Raw genomic sequence first — 26287 nt, forward strand, 5'->3', positions numbered from 1 at the left:
AGCTCCTTGTCCTTTCACCAGCCCCATAAAGGCTAACGAACCATAAATTGAATGACATTTTAACTAGAAAGGGATCAATATATATAACTTATTTAATTGCATGAGTTTGAAGTTCTACACAGGTTTGCACTGAAAGTAGAAGGACACACAGGAAGCTGAGATCTTTGAGAGTTATTTCAAATTCAGTTGATGGCCTTTCCACCCCAAGAAATATAATGAATCGATTTTGTTCCACAATGAGATATCTGACTTTTGATGTTGCACCAATGTTAGAAGTGTAGCTTGTGAGGCCCATGATCGCCCCTCACCTTCTGCATCTCTGGCGGTGTGTTCCGGGCGGCACCGTACTCGTGCACCAGTGAGCGCACGTGGCAGTTAGCCCTTACAGCCGTGCTGTGCACCCTCTGCCAGCGCCCCTTCTCCAGCCGCTGAAACATCTTGCCCAGCTCGGTGCTGACCACCAGGGCGCGCCGCAGCAGCGTCTGCAGGTTGTTCCTCGCCACGTGGTCCCCGCCCCCCACCGCCGACGCCACGATCAGCTCCCCTTGCAGGCCGTCCTCCTCCACGCCGATGGGCTTGGCCTGCAGAACGCACATGCACTCCACCTCCGTCATGTGCCGGAGGTCCTCCATCCAGCGCTGCACCGAGTCCACCTGGAGAGACTGCATCCGGGTGCTGTGGGAGGGAAAGCATAAAAATGAAGCCAGTCAGAATTAGACTATTCAGGTCAGGTTTCCTGCTGAGAACTTGGTGGATTTCCTACTCCGAGTCCGTACCTCAAGTGAGGGACTTCAGTTATCTCAGGGTCTAGTTCTCGAGTGAGGGGACTACGGAGTGTGAGATGGGCTGCAGAATCCTGAGCAGCGGGAGCGGTATTGTGTTCGTGTTACCGCACTGTGGTCACTAAAAGAGAGCTGAGCCACTATGGGTCATGACCGAAAGGACAAGATTGTGGATGAAAGTGGCCAAAATGGGTTTGGGTGGCTGGTTCAGTCACCTGTGAGGGACTCAGAGTGGTTCTGGCTCAGTCACCCGTGAGGGACTCAGAGTGGTTCTGGTAAGGATGCCGCTTGGTTGAAAACCAGGTTTCCGGGCACGTCCAGCTGGGAGGAGGCCATGGGGCAGAGTCAGACAGAGGACCAGGTGGAGTGATTACTGGTCACGTCAGAGCTGGTTAATGGGGCTAGGGAAAGGGAAGTCTGGGGTCCTCTCCTGAAACATCTACCTCTGCTATGCCACCCAGGATAAGCGGTTGTGAACGGATGGATGGACGTTACACTGGAATATGTGGCACGGTGGTTTCAGTTGATAGTTCTGTTTCCTCACAGCAAGTAGGTTGATTGATTGATTGATTGATTGATTGATTGATTGATTGATTGACTTATGTGTCATGCACTCTAGGTGCCCAACCCCCATGGGTTTACAAGACACAACAATATAACAAACAGTAAACAACACAGCAATGGTACATTTAAAATACAATACACAAGACAGCAGTGGGCAGGACAGCAATACAGGCTCTGGGATTGATTCCTGGCCCTTTCTGGTTGCATGTTTGCAAGGATTTTCTTATGATAATCTAGTCCAAAGACATGAAAATCAAGTGAATTGTAGACGCTAAATTGAATATACAGTATATGTGAATTTAATAGACTGTACTGTAATATCACAAATTCGTTCATTCAGTCTTCTTCAGCTATTTGCATTGGAGCAGTGTGTCATTCAGTTGCATTGCATACAAATGTCACATGGGGGGAAAAAGAAGCCAGATGAAAAGACTGGAGTTCATTGATATCCACAGTCGTTTGGTCAACGGCGTTTCCTTCCTCTGGGTCCATTTACTGAGAGGAAATCACAATGGATTGGCTGTTTTCTCTCCAAATTGTCTCGCTATTATGGGAGTCCATCTGAGAGATCCAATTCCCTGCACACACTGAGCCACACTCACACTGAGCCACACTCACACTGAGCCACACACACACTGAGCCACACTCACACTGAGCCACACTCACACTGAGCCACACTCACACTGAGCCACACTCACTGAGCCACACTCACACTGAGCCACACACACACTGAGCCACACACACACTGAGCCACACGCACACTGAGCCACACGCACACTGAGCCACACACACACTGAGCCACACACACACTGAGCCACACTCACACTGAGCCACACTCACACTGAGCCACACACACACTGAGCCACACTCACACTGAGCCACACTCACACTGAGCCACACTCACACTGAGCCACACTCACACTGAGCCACACTCACACTGAGCCACACTCACACTGAGCCACACACACTGAGCCACATTCACACTGAGCCACACTCACACTGAGCCACACTCACACTGAGCCACATTCACACTGAGCCACACTCACACTGAGCCACACACACACTGAGCCACATTCACACTGAGCCACACTCACACTGAGCCACACTCACACTGAGCCACACTCACACTGAGCCACACACACACACTGAGCCACACTCACACTGAGCCACACACACTGAGCCACACTCACACTGAGCCACACTCACACTGAGCCACACACACACTGAGCCACACTCACACTGAGCCACACACACTGAGCCACACTCACACTGAGCCACACTCACACTGAGCCACACACACTGAGCCACACTCACACTGAGCCACACTCACACTGAGCCACACTCACACTGAGCCACACTCATGCAGTAAATTCACTCAATATGACTCAGGAGTGTGTGGAGGACAGTGTCGCCTGACGCCCAGGGAGTCATTTGCACCGACTGTCCTGCCGACTATAAGCTCGGACAGAAATATGGCAGAATGATCTCTGCCTACATTAAATAACCTGCTGAATGAGGAGAAAACTCAGGAAGTGTTACTCATACAGGAAGTTACTCATACATTTGGAGTGCTTGTTAGGACAATGAAAGATTAATCTATTTGAAACAGTCAATATATAAAGTTGGCTGTTTTATGACTCCCACTCCGCTCTGCACGTCTCTTTCTCCTACTTTTTCCTCTTAGTTTTTATGAGATTGTCTATTGCCTATTATGAAATGAATATACACTCAGCGAGCACTTTCTTAGGAACACCTTCTTACCACAGTGCTGGGTAGGGATGCAGCGGTATGAGTTTTTGACGGTATGATACCTTGGACAAAAATACCACGGTATCACGGACCACTTGTGTTTTTACAATAGCCGAAATATTCCCATACAGCCGACGTCGTCTTTTTAGATGGGGGAAAGTTTAGGGGGGTCCTTGCGGCTTCTCTCTACTGTGCTCTAGTCTAGGTAGGCATGCAGCCAGGAGGAGGGGCCACGTAAGCTGCACTCTGCAAGTGACCTGGACACTTTGTTTTGGGGAAACAGCTGATACCGTGGGGAAGGTATGACAGCAAATCTTAGTGGTTTTGATACCGTGACGTTTTCAAACCGCGGTATACCTTCCAACGGTATACCGCTGCATCCCTAGTGCTGGGTGGGTATCAGCTTTCAGCTTGGTGTCAACCGGCTACCAAAGTCACATCCGCCCCCAGGTGTCAAGAGGTTATCTGAGTTACTGAAGCCTTTCTGTCAGCTCCAACTAGTCTGGTCATTCTCCCTCTGACCGCTCTCATCAACAAGGCGTTACCATCCGCACAACTGCTGTTCACTGGATGCTTTTGGTTTGCTTTTGCAACATTCTGTGTAACCTCTAGAGACTGCTGTGTGTGGAAATCCCAGGAGATCAGCAGGTTCAGAAATACTCAAAGCAGCTCGTTTTCCCCATCCTGATGTTTGATGTGAACATGAACTGAAGCTGACCTCTGACCTCTGACCTGCATCTGCATGATCTGATGCATTGCACTGTTGCCAGTTGATTGTCTAAATGGATAATTGCATGAATAAGCAGGTGTACAGGTGTTGTACAGGTGTTCAGGTGTACAGGTGTTCAGGTGTTGTACAGGTGTTCAGGTGTTCAGGTGTTGCTAGTTTAAAGTGCTTGGTGAGTGTATACTAGCTGATCACTGTAACTGTGGATGTTTACAGGCGTCTCTCAAGGGGAATCACATCATTTCAAAGACGTTCAAATAAAACACAGCTTAAAAATGTATCTTATAAAATAAACAAATTATTGAAAATTTATCCGTTTTTCACCTGTGCAGCTACTGTATGTGAACTAACAATTCTATCAGATGGCCTACTAAAAATCATAACGCATAATGATAACCCCCATGTAAGCAAATTAAACCTACAGTACACTCGCTGCCTCTCATGTAAAACCCCATTAATGCAACGCTACAAAGTGTCGAGGGCCACTGCAAACATTAATGCAACGCTACAAAGTGTCGAGGGCCACTGCAAACATTAATGCAACGCTACAAAGTGTCGAGGGCCACTGCAAACATTAATGCAACGCTACAAAGTGTCGAGGGCCACTGCAAACATTAATGCAACGCTACAAAGTGTCGAGGGCCACTGCAAACATTAATGCAACGCTACAAAGTGTCGAGGGCCACTGCAAACATTAATGCAACGCTACAAAGTGTCGAGGGCCACTGCAAACATTAATGCAACGCTACAAAGTGTCGAGGGCCACTGCAAACATTAATGCAACGCTACAAAGTGTCGAGGGCCACTGCAAACATTAATGCAACGCTACAAAGTGTCGAGGGCCACTGCAAACATTAATGCAACGCTACAAAGTGTCGAGGGCCACTGCAAACATTAATGCAACGCTACAAAGTGTCGAGGGCCACTGCAAACATTAATGCAACGCTACAAAGTGTCGAGGGCCACTGCAAACATTAATGCAACGCTACAAAGTGTCGAGGGCCACTGCAAACATTAATGCAACGCTACAAAGTGTCGAGGGCCACTGCAAACATTAATGCAATGCTACAAAGTGTCGAGGGCCACTGCAAACATTAATGCAACGCTACAAAGTGTCGAGGGCCACTGCAAACATTAATGCAACGCTACAAAGTGTCGAGGGCCACTGCAAACATTAATGCAACGCTACAAAGTGTCGAGGGCCACTGCAAACATTAATGCAACGCTACAAAGTGTCGAGGGCCACTGCAAACATTAATGCAACGCTACAAAGTGTCGAGGGCCACTGCAAACATTAATGCAACGCTACAAAGTGTCGAGGGCCACTGCAAACATTAATGCAACGCTACAAAGTGTCGAGGGCCACTGCAAACATTAATGCAACGCTACAAAGTGTCGAGGGCCACTGCAAACATTAATGCAACGCTACAAAGTGTCGAGGGCCACTGCAAACATTAATGCAATGCTACAAAGTGTCGAGGGCCACTGCAAACATTAATGCAACGCTACAAAGTGTCAAGGGCCACTGCAAACATTAATGCAACGCTACAAAGTGTCGAGGGCCACTGCAAACATTAATGCAACGCTACAAAGTGTCGAGGGCCACTGCAAACATTAATGCAACGCTACAAAGTGTCGAGGGCCACTGCAAACATTAATGCAACGCTACAAAGTGTCGAGGGCCACTGCAAACATTAATGCAACGCTACAAAGTGTCGAGGGCCACTGCAAACATTAATGCAACGCTACAAAGTGTCGAGGGCCACTGCAAACATTAATGCAACGCTACAAAGTGTCGAGGGCCACTGCAAACAGCAGCGCTCAAGCTTGAAACACGCCAGCATTCCTAAAATCAATGGTGTGGGCGTGAGCTCAATGATCCACCGATAACTGTAACTGCTGCTGTCCACACTCGTTAGTTAAAGGGGCCATATTATGCATTTCTTAATTTTGTATCATATATATGTTGTTACAATCTTGGATGGTCATATTAAACATGGGCTAAGCTTCAAATAAATATGTGAAAGTGTTTTAATGTTACCCCCATGAACCCCCCCTCCCGCCCATGAACTCTCGTAGACGAGATGACATGGATTTATGCCGATTTTGTGCGAGAACAATAGTTCTAGTGACGTCAGTAAGGACTTGTTACCATGGTGATGCCAACTTTGCCAAGCTTAGCCCGGGCCCGCGGCGCGAGCGCCCTGCCCCTCCCTTCCCTGTTCTGACATTCCAGTAGACTGCCGCGACAGTGTGGGATTTCTGCATTCTGGCCTCATTTCAATCTAGTATTAAACATACTATTGGTTCATGTTGGAATAAAAACACTGCTTTTATCGATAAATATGCACCATTACTACTACAAAATGAAAAAATAATTTTGAAAAAGACCGAAATAACAACTTAAATCGAGATCTGTTTAGAGGGGGGAAATCAGCGTCAGGCTGCTTGGAGGAAAACGGCACACCAAACAAATCGTCACTCCTCGCCTTTGATCTCCAAGGCTGTGAGGAGTGGGGACGCTGTGTCTGCTGCAGCCAAACGTGCAGTGTCCCCTCCGTCTCCCTCTCCCTCTCTCTCCGTCTCTCTCTCCCTCTCTCTCTCTCTCTCTGCTGTTTTTGTTTGCAGTGGTTCTCAACGTGGGGTCCGGGTCCTCTGTCTGAGCAGAGGTTTGCGCAAACAGACTTTCACCCCGCTGCTCGCCTGGAGTATTTCGGAGGGTGGGGGTTCTTAAAGGGACAGGACCTAAACAGAGCGTTTCAGACAGAGGCTGAACTGAAGGGGGCAGTGAGAGCCAGTACAAGATAAACAATGAGTTTTTTAAACTATGAATGATGCAATAAGTTACTCTACTGGAGGTCAACAATAAAATAATAATACATTATGTTAGCAAAATATGGGCCCTTTAAGCCCCTCGTTTGCCCTCAGCACAGAGCTGCTATTAGCAAACACTTCAATCTTACCCACCATTGAGCTTAATGAGCGCAGGCGTAAGAGAGGGCGATCCAGAGACCTCTGCTCAATGAGTCAAAGCCTCAGGAAAGAGGATTGATCGATGGCAGCAACGCCCTCCTCTACTCTTGAGTAAACACACGACCCCGGGTCACTAATAGAGCTGCAACCATGGTGGGATTTACATGGAGGCCATGGCCTCTGTTGCCCCTCCCTCTGGCCCTGATGCCCTGAGATCCCTAAGAAGGCCACCTTGGCAGTGCCCTGCTACCAGCCTGCAAAAACATGGAAGTGTTAAAGGATGGCTTTCCCGTGGGGAATATGAATATATATTAAATCTCACGCCCCTAAGGTTTTCGAATCAGTTGAAATTTTTGAAATTGGTTGTTTACAGCCAGGGATATCAACCAAAATCCACTCTGTGTGTGTGTGGGGGGGGGGGCTGGTGGGGGGGAGGGGCGGGTGCGGGGAGCCGAAATCCTACAGTTCCCACAATGCACTGGGCTCGCGTGGCCTTAGATTCCACGCCCACCCCTCAGGCATTTGGCTGATATCAAACTCCAGTAGGTGGCGGTAATGCACATATATGTTTGCCAACCGCCATAAAACTCAAAGAAGAAGAAGAAGGCTTCGACATAAAAAAATTATGAGAAGAAGAAAAAATCTAAAATAAAATTGCCTCCAAATTGCACCAAATTTAAACCGAAGTATATATGTCGAGAGATGTCTTCATAAATTTTTTTTCATGCATTTTAAGGCATTTTCCAAGGAGTTACGCGCATCTGATGTTGTAACTATTTCATGTAAAAATGTGTAAAAACGGGTACATTGCTCAGCGTTGATTTCGTTACTTCAACGCACCTACTACTAGATGTAAAATTTGACGAGCTTTCCAATGCCGCCAGTCCCGTGTCTGGACGTGCTTCCGTTCCCGAGATATGGGCCCCGTTCCAATACCCATACTTGTACTTCTTTCTTGTAGTATGTACTGCCGCTGCCCTCACAAAGTATGGATTGTAGTGTGCAGCATGCATGCAAAATGCATACTATTGGGACACACTACATCTGTCGTCACGTGAGCTTCCTGAACTCCGACCTCTTGCTCACTTCCGCCGACGTCCGCAGCGCCACATTTGAGTTTTTTTTTTTTTTAATTCAATAAACAAAGTCTGGCAGTAACAAACAGTACATTATACAAAAAATTCAGACTAAACATTTACAAAATTGGAACAGACAATCAAATAAACAAAATAAAATAAATAAAGCAAAAACATTAAGTCAGAGATCTAAACAGGAATCAAGATATGCATGTTTTGGTACACACCATGCTTGTTTGGTTTTAACATATTTCAAGGCTTTCTTAAAGTTAATTATCTCATTCATGAACACGCAGCTCAGTCAGTGCGACGTAACTCCAGTAGGTGGCGGTAATGCACAAAAAGTTGTTTGCCAACCGCCATAAAACATTAGAAGAAGAAGAAGAAGACATAACTTCCTGCTGCGCAAAGGATTGTGGGGAAGTTTGGCTGAAGCAGCATGCATCGATGCATACTCCGAAATAGGAGCTGATGTAGTACAACATCCTGGTACTCTTGGCATACTGCATCTGACATACTATGTATTGGGACATACTAAATCTTTTTTTGCCTACTAAATAGTATGGAAGTATGGGTATTGGAACGGGGCCCTGGTCTCTTTGCAAGGAGCTATTGGAAGCTAATATTAGCTACCGTAGGCTAGGCGGTTGAAAAAGATGGCTGCCTTTTGTTTTTCTTCAAGACCTCTGAAGGGGCGTGGAGGACCTCTAGAGGCGGGACCATGGCCCACATGGCCCACAGGCCCACAAGTAGTGTAGTTCATAGGTGCTCGACTTCCGCAAGGCTGGACTTGTCGCCCGACGCGTTTTGCGTCAGAGCGTCATGGAAATAATGTGAGAGATGGTTGATATCTCTGGCTGTAAACAACCAATTTCAAAAATTTCAACGGATTCGAAAACCTTAGGGGCGTGAGATTTAATATATATTCATATTCCCCACGGGAAAGCCTTCCTTTAAGGAGCTTAATTGATGACACTGCTGAAGCATGTCTGTGCTATTTTACCCAATGAACCTACAGTATGAGCATTATGTGTAGAAGACCCAACTGAACAACACAGAAATAGAGAAAATATGCAGATTTTGTTGTTTTTCGGAGTGCTACTGTAAAATGTTTACGTTTATTAGTTACTGTATGTGTTATAAACTGTCCAAAAGTGGCTGTCTAACAATGTGAGGACTGAAAAACGTTCAAACAGCCAGATCATTCTGTGTTTCAGGGACAGGGTCAAATTCTTCTGTAGGCCTAATATACATGATAGTATTCTATGGCATATATGAGACTAAATGTGACCATTTCATTCAAACCATTTTCCATGGTCATATAACAGCTTCGCATATTGTGAATCCCATCTAGATTTACACATCAAACAAGCCACTAGACGATGGAGCGGACGAGAAGAGAGGATGATAAGAGGTTTGTTTTCCAAAGGAGGGGATGATGCAGCTCGCAGGGAAGGACAAATATTTACATGCAGGGTCAGAGGTCAGGTACGGCCAGGGCTCTGCTACACACACACACACACACACACACACACACACACACACACACACACACACACACACACACACACACACAGGCATGCAGGCAGGCAGGCAGGCAGACAGACAGACAGACAGACAGATAGCTACTGTCAATACACTGCAGTTGGTAGAAGTTAACCGTTAGCCGTTGTTCCTATCAAAAATCATTAGTGCAACCAACAATTCATTGATGTTTTCTTTGCAGCCTCATCATGTCTCTTATCATGTCTCTGTGTGGCTTGATTTGATTCCTCAGTACGGCAATAACTGCTTTTATTACACAACTTTGTTGAATACTCGATTCCGATTGGTCAATCATGACATTCTACCCTCTGTTATTTCTGTATAACAGACGGTTGCTATGGACACCGTTCTTAAACTCTGGAGGACCACGTCCAGTCGTATCAATACGCAGAAAGAAGTCAGGTAAATGTAATTGTTGATTTAGCTCATTTGTGACACCCGCTGGCAACAAACAAACAAACGATCAAACAAAACTTTTAATTGAATTCATTTAACTGAACTCAACTGTTCTGAATTTAATTGAGGTAGGTGTGTGTGTGTGTGTGTGTGTGTGTGTGTGTGTGTGTGTGTGTGTGTGTGTGTGTGTGTGTGTGTGTGTGTGTGTGTGTGTGTGCGCGCGTCTGTCTGTCTGTCTGTCTGTCATGCAGTGACAGAAGTAAATACTGTAGGAAGAAAGAACTCTTGAATGAACTAAATTATGAACAATGAACTGAGTTGAGATAGAGTGACATGCGGAATTATTGTTCATGAGACAAAATCGCTACCAAAACAAGCATGGATGCTGATTGGCTGATCACCAGCATCACGTTGTAAGTGTGAATCCCAGATTTGCATGCTTGACTGTGTGTGTGTGTGTGTGTGTGTGTGTGTGTGTGTGTGTGTGTGTGTGTGTGTGTGTGTGTGTGTGTGTGTGTGGCACATTGTCCTAACTACAGTACGTGTTGTTGAACTTGAAGCTTGTCTCAGGATGAGTCAGTGCTCTGCTGCTGCTCTGCTGTGTGGGACTCTACATGTGTGTGAGGAGAAGGGAGTGCAGAGCCTGTTAATGGGACCCAAATAAATAGCTGCTTGTAAATATGCTCTGTCTATAATTTCTCCCCCGGATTCCATTTATGATCTAATCCATTTATGATTTCCATGTGCAGAGCTCCCGACTTAGCTTCTGAAAAAACACAACTCTGGGAAACGTTGTGAGAATAACTGTGTTTCAGTGCCTCGTGCAAGGTTAAGTCACAAAACTAATGACGCGGTTATGAATTCAATGACTGCTCACTTGTAGCCCACAGCTGCATTTGACAACGTGTTTTTATCGGTAGACTAAGCGAAACACCATGGAATGAATATAGTTCATCCTGTTCACTGCTATGGTACTGGATTCAATTCCACGGGATTATAATTATGGAATTTCAAGAAAATTCATTATGGTTACAGAAAAACACAGTAATTAGTACAGTAGAAAGTTACTTGTTGGATCACGCCGAAACAGGATTCAAGAGGCAATTTTACATACAGTATTTTGAAATAACTAGGAATCTCGTGAGTGACAGACACCAACCTAAGCTCCGTCGCCATTGGCTCAGTTGCTCGAGTGACATCACTGATGCCCACACAACAACAATTGCTCGAGTGACATCACTGATGACATCACAATTGCTCAAGCGACATCACTTATGACATTGCTGATGACATGCTAGGCTATGCATGCTACAGCCATATACAGCCATGCTACAGTAGCACAAGAGAAACGGTCCCCAGGCAAGAGAGAAAAAACAAATCAAAGATGAAAAGAAGGAAAACACACTTTGCTGCACACACAGACTTCTTTCATCACCAGCAGTGAGTCATTTTGTTTCAGGCTAAAAACACCTTCCATGTCTGCATGAAAGCATTGACATGCTATCACGTCACGGAAGATAATGGAAATAAATGAAAATACGACTCAACTTTCAACCTCAATGGCAGCCACAGCCTTTAGAACAGCAGCCTATTTTAGCGCTTTGCTAGTTAGCGTGTAGTAAACAGCAGGTTCTAAACCCAGCGGTGGTAAGTAGAGCACCTGGTGTCACTCAAGTATGGAAACGTTATTGGACAGAAGGAACTAATTTGTTCTTCAGGGGTGGTTGGCCATAACGTGTGTGTGTGTGTGTGTGTGTGTGTGTGTGTGTGTGTGTGTGTGTGTGTGTGTGTGAGAAATAATCTCAGAAATATTACGGGTTTCAACAAATGGCTAAAAGTGGAGAGAGATTCTTGTTTCATGATGATTTCTTGAAAGAAGTCATACTAGTGATTTCTTGAAAGAAGGCATAGGTATAGGGTGTTATAATAATAATAATAATAAAAATTCACAATAATGTAAATTTCAGGACATTTACTGGACAAAAGTGAAACAGTCTTGGAGAAAGATTATTTGTTTCACGATCTTCATTGTTTCATCATGATTTCTTGAAAGAAGTCATATTGGCATGTAGTAGAAAGAGAGATTTATTGAAATGAGCAAGATCATCTTCCAGTGCAGCCAGATAATTGGATTAAAGGTATAGTGAAATAAACTTGATAGGTCTAAACAAGTTCAAATCGTTGTCATTTTCTGCAGCGATCCTCTTAGGTCGCTTTCACTACAGTATAAGCTGTTTAGTCCGCTTTAACCGCGCCAGAGTTCATTTCCTCGGATAGTGCGGTTTGTTTGGGGTGGTGTGAAAGCGCAAACGAACTCTGTGGCGGAACAAACAAACAAACTCTGGTCCGCTTGAAAATGTGGGTCTCGGTTCGCTTCCAAGTGAACCCTGGCACGGTTCATTTGTTGTGTGAAAGCAACCCGGACTAAACACAAGAGCGCCAGTGCATCTGATGCACTCATGCAGTGCATCATGAGTAGAAGACGGTAGAAGGGTGCGAAACAAACACTGCGGCGTGCACACATGTACAGTACCTGCACGCCGCGTCGTGACATACGTCATCATAACAACAACACATTTCTCAACAGCTCTCCTTCGGTACGTAGGCTACTCTCATCTGTAGAATGAAATGTTCAACAGCTTGCTGCCTCATCTGCTGCTCATATTGGGCACATTCTTGTTAAATAATGATTTGATAGTAACACCAAAGTAAAACCAGAAATCCCAATATCGCAGGTGGTGTTGCTCCATGGTTTGTGTTTTGCAGATTCACTTGTGTTGTTCAGTCAGCCCTCAGCCAGGCAAGAAGCCTGCTGAAGAGAGGAGAGATTTCCCTTCTCTATTCTGTCCAATAGACGAGTGACTGTTTTGACCACCTGACATTGTTCAGAAAGTTTGGTGCGTTTGTGACAAATTGCTGTGTTAAAGCCATTGACCTATATATAATGGACCAACATACTGTAGCTCATTGACTTTGACACAGCAAAATGAAGCTCACTTCCGGATATTGTTTGATTTCGTTTGATTGGTTAAATGAATTAATGCTACACGGAAGTACGAGGGGAGGGGGCGGCTGCCGGGGGAGTTTCCGAATTTGCTCTGTCTCCCTTATCGCCGTAATGCATTATGGGTAGTCAGCTACTTTGGCTAATGTAGTGGCTAATGCTACTTACTTTACATTGCAGTAAAACGGCACTGAATGACCAAATTGATTTAACTTTTAACCATTTCGAGTAACACTGTTTCCATACGGACCCCCAGCGTTGGTTAGTTGTTTATAACGTGACTATATTTAAAAAGTTATAACGTACTCCGGTTTCTGTGCTGAATCCAATGGTCTGAATGGTCTGAATACAGAGAAGGCTTGAGGCTTTATCTAACGGTATAAATAACGTTAAATGGTCCGCCATGTTATGGACGTTAGATGTATGGTATCTATATAGTTACGTGTGTCTACTAACATTATTAAAATATCATAAAGTAACGCTATTTTCTGATAATTTGCTCAACTATTACTTGCTACCTGATGCCTTGCGGCACATTGCTGCCTCTACCGGTCGGAAGTATTACTGTTCTTATTATCCGATGTTTGTCGTCAATTTTCCTCGAAATGGGGCTATAATTTGGAAAACGGAGCACGTTAGAGCATGAAAAAGACTTGAAATTGTTTTTTCAGACCATACACTAATTTGGAAAGTGTTTATATAAGACATAGACCGAGAGAGAAGTTGGCTCGTTTCCCATATAGTTGAATGGATGTTCCCCCGGGAGTGCTACACAAGCTGCGACCCCCACTGGCCAAAGAATGCAATTTCCGCATAGGTGTCAAAAATAGGCAGGCTGAAATGCCCACTGGTTAAAGCGAACCGAACCAAATGAAAATCGCAACAATGTTGCAACTTCACCCCCCGAATCGCACCGAGTCCACCAGCTTATGTGTGAAAGCGACCTTAACACATTCACTGCCAGCCTTTTTTTTTTTTACTGTAGGTAGGTTCTGCCAGAGTTTTTTTTTTGAGGATTCTGGCTCATTTTACAAGAGCCGAGGATTATTTTCTGCTTGGAGTTTGTGAACACAAAGTTCACAAAAGTACTAATAGAATGTGTGCTTTCTCTGTCTAAAAGAGTTCGTTTGTAGAGTTAGTAGTTATGTAGATATTAGCCGTTGAGTACAGCATGGTTTCAGCGTCTGAGAGTGAAAGCTGAGATAATCGCAGTTTTGTGAAATTCAATCAAACAGGCAGAACAGTCACTTTAACCATTTATTTTTGGCATCAGTGAGAGATCAGACATCTAAACAATATAGTTCTGAACGCCCTCTCCTTCAAACTCCTCCCTCCGTGGGCGTGTCTGGTGGCTTTCAGCCTGCGTTTGTCACAAGCGAGTGTTCTGCTGCTGCTGCTGCTGCTGCGAGTTTGAGCAGCCTCCCTCCCTGGCAGCGAGTGTGGATAGGGCTCACTTGTTTCTTGGGTTTGAGAGCTTTGATGAAGCTTTGTGCGATTCTAGGCTTTATGCTGCGTGTTTCAAACTGTGTTTTCCACCCAGTCTATTTTTGGAATCCCCCACCGCCAGCTCCCAGCGCGATAATGCGCGAAAGTGAAAGCGTTTTCGCCAATCCTTTTTACAGTAGAGAATGGTTTCCTCGCGCGTTACCCTACAGTTTTGGCTCTGCTTTTCCTAGTGTGGAGAGCACTGTCGCCACTTAGTGGGTCCGTGGAATGGGTTGTACACGTTCGCTGACTCCAATATTTTTATAGGAGACGGGGGGAGCGTTGATCCACGCCCGACCGTCAATTTTTTTTTTTTTTTTTTTAAGACGAGATATCTCGTCTTTGGCAGTCAACGGTTGGATTCTGTAAGACGAGATATCTCGTCATTGGCAGTGAACGTGTTAAAGAGACATTTTCTTTCCTCTTGCCCCGCCCCCTCACCACAGGGAGGCCAGAGTGCTGAGGCAGCGCTCTCTGAAGCTGCTAGGCTCAGCTCCCAATGTTTTGATTGATTTAACCATGCCTTAACTCCAACCTTAACCACTTTGATTTGTTGCTAAACTCTAACCACAACCAATGTTGTTGTACTTCTCTTAACTGTCAGCTAGCTTTTTCACATGCAGAAACACATGAAAACATTCCAATTTGTACTATTGTCTTTCATAGAGAAGGAATATAATCTCCCACATGATTTGTGTCCACAACACAATTTGCTTGTCGGAGTTTGTTCATTTCACAGACGTTTGACAGACGTCTGCTTGGCTCAGTAGGCAGAGTGTAGCATTCACACAGTCGTTCTCTGGAGTTTGTTTCCTTCTGGGGCCCTAACCCTAACCCTAACCCTAACCCTAACCCTAACCCTAACCCATAGTACAAATTAATGCACTCATGGTACTGTAAGGGGGTGACAACGTCTGGAATTGTCCATAGACAGCATTCACATCAATGGCAGGCCTTGCGGCTTGCTTGGAAAGAGTGCACAGCTAGCAACATGTGTTAGTTCACATAATAGATTCTGTTTCGGATCTGACCGCAATGAAACGCTAAGGGGTAAAGATTCAGTCCACATTTATCTGATAAGGAAGTCACTCCATGCCCTCGTGGATTAATAAAGTCGTATTGAATTGAATTCAACACAAGTCTACGAGCAGGAAGGAGCTGTCGACCCAGTGTCTGCTTTTCATGAATGTCACTGTCTCTAATGCCTGTCGTCACAGAAGAAAAACTGCAAATCTTTCTCAAATACCACAGAGTCAAATACCACATGCAGCACAACCACCGCAGTCCAAGGGGACAGAGGGAATGGAAATGTGGGCAGAATGAGCTGCGAGAGTTTGAGGACCAGGCCGCTGTGGCTTTAGCTTTGGCTGGAGGAGACAAGGAGACTGTTGTCCTACAAAGAATTCAATATGACGGCATAATGAGACACCAAACAGGATGCTAATGTATTCCTATTCTGTTAAAAAAAACACAATATATTTCAACAGATTTCCGGCCGTCCAGGTAGTGCAGCACTAGATGATCCAGGTAGTGCAGCACTAGATGATCCAGGTAGTGCAGCACTAGATGATCCAGGTAGTGCAGCACTAGATGATCCAGGTAGTGCAGCACTAGATGATCCAGGTAGTGCAGCACTAGATGATCCAGGTAGTGCAGCACTAGATGATCCAGGTAGTGCAGCACTAGATGATCCAGGTAGTGCAGCACTAGATGATCCAGGTAGTGCAGCACTAGATGATCCAGGTAGTGCAGCACTAGATGACCCAGGTAGTGCAGCACTAGATGATCCAGGTAGTGCAGCACTAGATGATCTGCCTACCAACACGAGGGTGGCAGGATGGAGCCTCCATACAGGCACAGTCGGTCGTGTCTGCTGGTGGGGAAGGTCGAGTATCCTGGTCGCTGCACTAGCTCCTCCTCTAGTTGATTGGGGTGCCTGTTCGGCAGGGAGGGGAACTGGGGGGAATAGCGTGACCTGCACACGCTATGTCCTGCCGGTGAACTCCTCGCTGTCAGATGAAAAGAAGCAGCTGGTGACAAAGAGGAATGCTAGTCTACAGCTCTCCCCAGACCAGCAGAGGGGGTGGAGCTATGACCTGGACAGCAGGGGGAATAAATGAGGAGAAAATGAGAGAACCCCCCCCCCCCCATCAAAACAAAACAAAATGGTGAAGCAGATCTCTCCGTGCACAGCGTAGGGTTAGGGTGAGAGACGAGCTAGGCTAATGGTAAAAGCATATGGCTAATGGAGGTTTAAGTGTGCGAGTCACGCCTTGATTTTCTGGGCGAAGGTCAGTCGTGCTGCAGTCTAGTCCTCCTGAGGTAGCAGAGGGTAAGGAGACATCAGGCCTGGCCTCTGTCTGCTGCAGTCTACTCCTCCTGAGGTAGCAGAGGGTAAGGAGAGACATCAGGCCTGGCCTCTGTCTGCTGCAGTCTACTCCTCCTGAGGTAGCAGAGGGTAAGGAGACATCAGTCTAGTCCTCCTGAGGTAGCAGAGGGTAAGGAGACATCAGTCTAGTCCTCCTGAGGTAGCAGAGGGTAAGGAGACATCAGTCTACTCCTCCTGAGGTAGCAGAGGGTAAGAAGACATCAGTCTACTCCTCCTGAGGTAGCAGAGGGTAAGAAGACATCAGTCTACTCCTCCTGAGGTAGCAGAGGGTAAGGAGACATCAGTCTACTCTTCCTGAGGTAGCAGAGGGTAAGGAGAGACATCAGTCTACTCCTCCTGAGGTAGCAGAGGGTAAGGAGACATCAGTCTAGTCCTCCTGAGGTAGCAGAGGGTAAGGAGACATCAGTCTAGTCATCCTGAGGTAGCAGAGGGTAAGGAGACATCAGTCTACTCCTCCTGAGGTAGCAGAGGGTAAGGAGACATCAGTCTACTCTTCCTGAGGTAGCAGAGGGTAAGAAGACATCAGTCTACTCCTCCTGAGGTAGCAGAGAGTAAGGAGACATCAGTCTACTCCTCCTGAGGTAGCAGAGGGTAAGGAGACATCAGTCTACTCTTCCTGAGGTAGCAGAGGGTAAGGAGACATCAGTCTAGTCATCCTGAGGTAGCAGAGGGTAAGGAGACATCAGTCTACTCTTCCTGAGGTAGCAGAGGGTAAGGAGACATCAGTCTACTCTTCCTGAGGTAGCAGAGGGTAAGGAGACATCAGTCTACTCCTCCTGAGGTAGCAGAGGGTAAGGAGACATCAGTCTACTCTTCCTGAGGTAGCAGAGGGTAAGGAGACATCAGTCTACTCTTCCTGAGGTAGCAGAGGGTAAGGAGACATCAGTCTACTCTTCCTGAGGTAGCAGAGAGTAAGGAGACATCAGTCTACTCTTCCTGAGGTAGCAGAGGGTAAGGAGACATCAGTCTAGTCATCCTGAGGTAGCAGAGGGTAAGGAGACATCAGTCTAGTCATCCTGAGGTAGCAGAGGGTAAGGAGACATCAGTCTACTCCTCCTGAGGTAGCAGAGGGTAAGGAGACATCAGTCTACTCCTCCTGAGGTAGCAGAGGGTAAGGAGACATCAGTCTAGTCATCCTGAGGTAGCAGAGGGTAAGAAGACATCAGTCTAGTCCTCCTGAGGTAGCAGAGGGTAAGAAGACATCAGTCTAGTCCTCCTGAGGTAGCAGAGGGTAAGGAGACATCAGTCTAGTCATCCTGAGGTAGCAGAGGGTAAGGATACATCAGTCTAGTCATCCTGAGGTAGCAGAGGGTAAGGATACATCAGGCCTGGCCTCTGTCTGCTGAGGTAGCAGAGGGTAAGGAGACATCAGGCCTGGCCTCTGTCTGCTGAAGGGGGATCCTGGCTCTCAGGGAAAGACATGTGACTCCCAGATGTTTCACACAGCCAAGACCTGCTTCACCTCAAGCAGAAACTCTCTCCATCGCTCTCTGGTTTGTCTGTCTCAAACTCTTTCCCTCAGAAACAAACCCACACTTGTGTTCCTACATGTACAGTTCGTACAGTAGAGCAGTGATTCACAACATTTTTGATATCTAGGACCCCTAAATTACTGCACATTAGCGCCATGGACCCCCATTTGTCTCTCGAACCCAAATCGGGGAATATTTTAGATTATGATTTTGTCCAGAATTGTATGACTATTATCTGTATTGTAAGCAAAGAGAGGCTAACAGTGAAACTATGATCAAAGCAGCCATTCTTTCCCATTCTGTAACTGTGTTAACTTCTTGTAAATGTATATTGGCTAATGAAGTCTACAGGGAAAAGAACAGAAAACCGACACTCACGAGTCAAAATGTTATTTATTGGGGCAAAGAAGCGAACGCAGTGTATAGAAGGGCGAGCTTCACATGCCAACCAGTGGAGAGTACATGATTAATCACAGACAGAAGGTGTGGTAACAACATTTAGGGGGGAGGGAAGATAAAGCAATGTCAATAATATTGATATTAATAAAATATTAATAAAAGTGGCTAAGCATCTGCAAAAAATTGCCACCACACATTGAGATATAAAGATTAACCTCTAATGAGGGGGGGGGATCTTTGTAATAAAATGTATAAATACACTCAATGTTTGAAGAGAACTATTGGCTAAAACCATTTAATAACTGATCTCTGAGAAATCTGTGATAATCCTTTCAGGGATTTCTCAGAGATCAGTTATTAAAGGGCTTAAGATTCCAAACGACTTACGGTAGTTTCTTTGCTCCAATAAATAAGAACAAATTGACTCGTGAGGTTTCTGGTTTTTTTCTCTCTCTCTCCTGTTGACACCCGACAATGTTTCATGTTTGGAGCTGTGTGCGCTGCAACCTTCTAATCTACTGCATCTAATGGTGAAGTTGAACAATCATCAAATTGGTGACCTGGAACCTCCTCAAGGACCTCTAGTGGTCCCCAGACCCCACGTTGAGAACCGCTGTATAGGACCAAAGCAGCATTTCCCTCGGACTGATCTTGCTGTCCTTCTCCTAATTCAGTTCAATTCAATTGGTGCTTTATTAGCACTGCCCAAGCAGAAGGTTACAGTCACCATTAAGCTTAATTTATACTTATTAGAAAGTGTCGCTTCTAATAGTATACTTCAGTGAATGTTCGCCTCGGTTCAACGGTCACGTGACACCCGAACGCTATAGTGCTGCAGACAGCCAAGGCAAGAGAGGGAATGGAATGCACAGTGAAACCACCTCAGAGGCTAGATGTAACGTACTTGACTGCAGCCGCATATAAACGACACACAACCACACAACTCACATCCTCTCTCTGGGAAATTGGTCACGATGTTCTTTGTGATTTTCATGAAGTCATACATCAAGGACAGGCTGATCAAAATAGCGGGGACACGTTCATTCATTTCAATCGAGCCAAAACCAAAACAAGGAAGTCAAGCGCGTCCCGGCTATATAGCCAATCAGACTTGCGCGATACTATCACGTAGTCAGCGACACTAGACATTTCACCAGGTAGCAGACACTGCTCGCCGACACTTGAAAGTGTCGACTCAAGTCCTCATTTCTGTCGGCGACCATTTCAAAAGTGTCGGCAGACAAAGCATAAATTGGGCTTTAGTCTCAGTAAGTTACAGCGATCGACAGAACAAATAGCCACTGTACTGCTTTCAATACAATAACTGGTGTGATTCAGTGATGGTAGTCATTTCTGTGTGTGTGTGTGTGTGTGTGTGTGCGTGCGGGAGAGAGACAGCAGTTAACAAATGTTGCCGTTTTTCCCTGAGTTTTCTGACCACATAGGGACGTTTCTGTGGCTTGCGGAGTCTTTCTCTTCTGCAGCTCTAAACTCTTCTTGGTTTGTTCTCTCTGTCTCTCTGTCTCACACTCTTTGCATCACATAAGCAAACACAAGCATAATGCATCTTTTCCACTGTTCCTACATGATGCACTGTAGGCAAAAAGTGGAGCTTTTTTCTTCCTCAATTCAATTCAGTTGGGTTAGGGTTAGCGTGACACGAACTTGATGCTGCCAGATGTGCTTTCTATCACAGAACCATCTGAGAACTCCATCTTGGAAACAAACTGGTTAAAAAAGGGGCGGGCACAAAAAATACTTGGCAGGTGATTGGATGAACCATCTGTCTATCACCATCTAGTGCATCTAGTCTAACGCATATCTTGCAACATGGCAAGGTGGATTTGTCATGTGATCGCGAGGTGAGCGTGACGTAGAGATTGTACACAAAGCAGAAGGTTACAAGATAGTCCACATTCATCATAGTAAAGTTACAGCTATCGGATCAACAGATGGCTTTGTACTGTTTAACACTGTACATTTTGCAGCTAATGTTGGACAGTGAGTTGTCCCCACTACATAAAGGATTTTTGTAGGTTGTGGAGATCGTAAACCTGTATCACCTTCTCTTGTTCTCATAGTCGTACCCTCTCTGTACCCTCTCTGTACCCTCTCTGGCTACATCTCTTCTCTCTGTACCCTCTCTGGCTACATCTCTTCTCTCTGTACCCTCTCTGGCTACATCTCTTCTCTCTGTACCCTCTCTGGCTACATCTCTTCTCTCTGTACCCTCTCTGGCTACATCTCTTCTCTCTGTACCCTCTCTGGCTACATCTCTTCTCTCCGTACCCTCTCTGGCTACATCTCTTCTCTCTGTACCCTCTCTGGCTACATCTCTTCTCTCTGTACCCTCTCTGGCTACATCTCTTCTCTCTGTACCCTCTCTGGCTACATCTCTTCTCTCCGTACCCTCTCTGGCTACATCTCTTCTCTCTGTACCCTCTCTGGCTACATCTCTTCTCTCCGTACCCTCTCTGGCTACATCTCTTCTCTCCGCTTGATTTCGGGGACAGAGCCTTCTCCAGGGCAGCTTGCAGGCTCTGGAACTCCCTCCCCCAAGACATCAGAGACTCTTGAGTCCCTCACAGTCTTTCAAGAGCCATCTCTTCTCCATTGCGTTCTCTTAGCCCCTCCCTGCTGCTGCCCCTTAGTGTTTAGTGTTAAGTGACTTTGAGTTCTAGAAAAGCACTATATACATGCCATGTATTATGATTATGATTATGATAATAAGTATTATGATTATTATGATTTGTTCTCTCACACTCTATCATGGGACTTCTCCAATGTTCCTACATGCACTGTAGGTCAAAAGCAGAGCTGCTACTGTACATACTGTAGCTACATAGACAGCCAGGCCACACACACACACACACACACACACACACACACACACACACACAGAGGCACACACACACACACACACACACACACACACACACACACACACACACACACACACACAGACAGAGGCACACACACACACACACAGAGGCACACACACACACACAGAGGCACAGAAAGTGGGTTAACCTGCTTGCAGTATCATGGCTGTCCGTGGCCCGTGCCGTGTAACCTGAGACAAGCAGATGGGGCAGAGCAGCCAGTTGTGTGGTGGAGATGTTTGTCAGCTGAGTGCGTGAGTGCATTCCATCTTTGTTTGCCATTTAATTTAATATACAATTCAGTCATCCAGGCCCTTTCAAGAGCTGATTTACTGGCTGTACAGTATGTGAGCCATATGCTACGCAAATATGTTTGATGTTAAGTCAGTTTGTGTACTGTCTGTGTGTGTGTGTGTGTGTGTGTGTGTGTGTGTGTGTGTGTGTGTGTGTGTGTGTGTGTGACAGACCGAGAGCGAGTAAGTGAGAGGGTCTGTGTGTCTATCTATAGGATGGCAGCCTTATTGACTTGATATGCAAGGACACTGCACGTCCTCTCTTAATGCTCTGTAATGACTTGTGAACACATAACTGTCCAAATATATTCACATTTACTAACAGTGAATAAATGCCAGCTGCCCTGGAAAAAGCTCTGTATCCACCTTATTTTTGGCGGCCATTTTTGCCTGATCTGCATGTGGGTGCTTCTTCCGGTGTGATCCTCCCAGCCTTGTTGCTGACAGCTTGACACCCGTCTGGGCGAACGGAGCAAATCACTAATCAGGTCCAGCTTGGCAGAAATCTCGTCGATAAATATCCCTTTAAGAGCGCAGTGCATTCATGGGTAATCGCCTGCTGTGGCTAATATTAACCATTTCGAGTAACACTGTTTCCATACGGATCACCAGCGTTAGTTTGTTGTTTATAACGTGGCTATATTCATAACGTTTTCTATCTCGGATGCGTTATTTCGAATCGCACATATGTTGCGCCAAACCACACATAGGTTACGCCTGGCGCAACCTATGTGGGTTTGAGGACGAAACGGACTCGAGCCACTAACGTCATCTTAAGAGCACAATATTCCTGGAATGCAAGTTTAACTAAACAGTTACATGTCCTCTGCATTCTACATAAAATTAGGATATTACGGGTTGTTTTATTTTGTATGTTACATACTTATTGACCAAGTTATGTTCAATTCAGCCAGGGTACAAGAGACTGAGTGTAGATGGCCATCTTTTCAAATCAAGTAGAATACATTAGGAAATGGCAAGCTGCAACAATGAGTCACGTTAAACCGGAACTTGTACGCACAATTATTTTTTACAGTGGGGCATTCAAAAATAAGGTGGATACAGTTTACAGTATACAGTAAATAGCTAGCGTTAGCCTCTGGCGTTAGCTAGCTGTTAGCTGTTAGCCGCTACATTTGCGGCATAACTGTTTCCGGTATTTCCAGTGTAGGAGTAGACAAAGAGTTTAATCAAGACAAGACACGAAGCTGTCTCAGTCATTATGCTGCGTTAGTGGAACAAGCTATTAGCCTTCGTTTCTTATGTTATCTTAATGGTAATGTAAGTTATTTGGCACAAAGAAAAACACTGCGCACACTCTATGGGTGTATGGGTCTATGGGCCAGACCAGATATCTACATATATATATATGTATATATAGGGATGTCCCGATCACATTTTTTTTGCTCCCGATCCGATCCCGATCATGTGATTTTGAGTATCTGCCGATACCGATTTTTCCCGATCCGATCTTTCGGCAATGCATTAAGAAAAAAGAAAAGAAAAAACTGCAATCAAGTTGACCCTTAAGATTGTTTTTTTATTTAACAGTATCCAACTAACTATCCTTATCCAACATGGATATGGCTTTTTTATTTAACAGTATTCATTATATCCAACATGGATTCAAAATTTTAAACAAAATAAAATAAAGCTTATCAGTGGTGCACCACAAAATAACCATGTAAACTAAAACAAATGATGTGCAGAATAGTGCAATAACAATGTAAATCAGGAAATGCGTTTGTTTTGGTAAATTCTTCTGCTCTGTGCGACACTAAATAAATGAATGATGATATGTAATTTAAAACCAAAACTAAGGCCTCAGGATGAGTTTAAGACGTGAACATGGTCATGTTTGTTGAATAATTTTTTTTTTTTTTTTTTTTTTTTTTTTTTTTTTTACTCCCAATCTTTTCCCCCCGATTCCGATCTTCTAAAAATCACGTGATCGGCCCCGATCTCCGATCACGTGATCGGATCGGGACATCCCTATGTATATATATACACACTCTATGGGTGTATGGGTCTATGGGCCAGACCAGATATCTACATATATATATATGTATATATATACACACTCTATGGGTGTATGGGTCTATGGGCCAGACCAGATATCTACATATATATATATGTATATATATACACACTCTATGGGTGTATGGGTCTATGGGCCAGACCAGATATCTACATATATATATATGTATATATATACACACTCTATGGGTGTATGGGTCTATGGGCCAGACCAGATATCTACATATATATATGTATATATATACACACTCTATGCGTGTATGGGTCTATGGGCCAGACCAGATATCTACATATATATATATGTATATATACACACTCTATGGGTGTATGGGTCTATGGGCCAGACCAGATATCTACATATATATATGTATATATATACACACTCTATGCGTGTATGGGTCTATGGGCCCGAGAAGGAGGAGTCGAAAAAACTTTCATTGGAATGAATGGACGGGCATTTTCAGTGCCATCTCCAGTGAAGTGAATCCAGAAGAACCTGATTCTATACATGAAATAGGACACATTTATATGAAAAGGGACATGAATTATTCAGGCTGTTATTTAGGCTGTTAGAAACTATTCTTGGCAGGTCCAGCCCTCGCAAAAAAGTACATTTTCAGAACCTGCTCAAAAGTAACAACTGAAGCTAAATCTACTGCTGCACTCACTGCAAGTGGCTCTCCCCGGCAGCCAAAAGTCTAATATTTTAATTTACGTACGTGCGTGTGTGTGTGTGTGTGTGTGTGTGCGTGTGCGTGCGTGCGTGCGAGTATTTGTGTTTTCCACCGCATGGATTGTTGAACACCAAATAAGCCCCAGCTCCTTCCCCACAGCATTGTAATTGTGTTAGCAGCCATGATGCATTGGTCCCCTCACAACAAACAGCAGAGGAGCAGCCTGCCTCTGCCTCCACTGTCACCTCCCTCTGTGTGAGAGAGAGCCTGGCTGACATCAGCGTCACCATTACAGGGCATTATCAAAGGGACAGAGAGAGGAGCCACAAAGCACGCCACATTTTTCAGGCCCCCATTTTCAGATGAAACGGGAGGGTTTTTTCTTCTTATCATAGCTATTACTGTCAGTAGTCTTTGTTTGTGTGTGTGTCTCTGTCTCTCTATTTCTATAGCTATGGCGACACACAAACATCCTCATAAAGATAGAACAATTTGAAAAATCTTCCAAAGAGAGGAGATTTGGTCACTTTTCACTTCTTTAATAGACTGGTTTCCAGTTAGAATTAGAGTTTGGGTTTAAAATTGCACGAGGATTAGACAATAATAGACAATGGGGTTGGTGTTAGAGGATGAGTATAGTCACTGTGGGTCCTTACAAGTACAGTAATACTACATTAGATCATGAGTATAGTCACTGTGGGTCCTCACAAGTACAGTAATACTACATTAGATCATGAGTATAGTCACTGTGGGTCCTTACAAGTACAGTAATACTACATTAGATCATCCTACTTGCCTCATTGGAGATGAAGAGAGGGAGCTGCTCTGCCTGGAGCTGCTCTGAGGAGTGGCCATTGTGTCCCAGGCCGTCGTCCTACTTCAGCACAGCACCTGAAACACAGCATGCACGGTGTTATCGTCAAGGTTACGAGGCCTGAAACACAGCATGCACAGTGTGATCGTCAAGGTTACGAGGCCTGAAACACAGCATGCACAGTGTGATCGTCAAGGTTACAGGCCTGAAACACAGCACGCACGGTGTGATCGTCAAGGTTACGAGGCCTGAAACACAGCATGCACGGTGTTATCGTCAAGGTTACGAGGCCTGAAACACAGCATGCACAGTGTGATCGTCAAGGTTACGAGGCCTGAAACACAGCATGCACAGTGTGATCGTCAAGGTTACAGGCCTGAAACACAGCATGCACAGTGTGATCGTCAAGGTTACAGGCCTGAAACACAGCATGCACAGTGTGATCGTCAAGGTTACAGGCCTGAAACACAGCATGCACAGTGTGATCGTCAAGGTTACAGGCCTGAAACACAGCATGCACAGTGTGATCGTCAAGGTTACGAGGCCTGAAACACAGCATGCACAGTGTGATCGTCAAGGTTACAGGCCTGAAACACAGCACGCACGGTGTGATCGTCAAGGTTACGAGGCCTGAAACACAGCATGCACGGTGTTATCGTCAAGGTTACGAGGCCTGAAACACAGCATGCACAGTGTGATCGTCAAGGTTACGAGGCCTGAAACACAGCACGCACAGTGTGATCGTCAAGGTTACAGGCCTGAAACACAGCATGCACGGTGTGATCGTCAAGGTTACAGGCCCGAAAGACAGCACGCACGGTGTGATCGTCAAAAACACCTTGCTCCATAAGTTGTGACAGTGACTGATATGGTTTGATATGGTTGATATGGTTTTAGAGAAGTTCAAAGTCCCACATTTTTATGTTGAAAAATGACTTTAAAGGTCCTTACACATCAGGAGCGTTTTTATTTTATTTTCCGAGCCTATATCAGTTAATGCAACCGTGCATACCAACGGCAAAGTTT

The 26287-nt window shown here is 45.2% G+C and overlaps 1 protein-coding gene across 1 annotated transcript in view; it reads right to left on the bottom strand.

The window, feature by feature from the left end:
• Nucleotides 1-25302, bottom strand: part of insc (INSC spindle orientation adaptor protein) — a gene marked incomplete at its 5' end in the record, with an annotated part of 63439 nt that extends 38137 nt beyond the window's left edge. The window contains 2 exons of the mRNA XM_083663113.1: nucleotides 309-675; nucleotides 25244-25302. Of these exons, the coding sequence (XP_083519239.1) occupies nucleotides 309-675; nucleotides 25244-25302 (426 nt within the window). The remainder of the gene's footprint in view (nucleotides 1-308; nucleotides 676-25243) is intronic.
• Between the last annotated feature and the right edge of the window lie 985 nt (nucleotides 25303-26287).

This window comes from Poromitra crassiceps (assembly GCF_964638095.1).
Source record: "Poromitra crassiceps genome assembly, chromosome: 30".
Lineage (NCBI taxonomy): Eukaryota > Metazoa > Chordata > Actinopteri > Beryciformes > Melamphaidae > Poromitra > Poromitra crassiceps.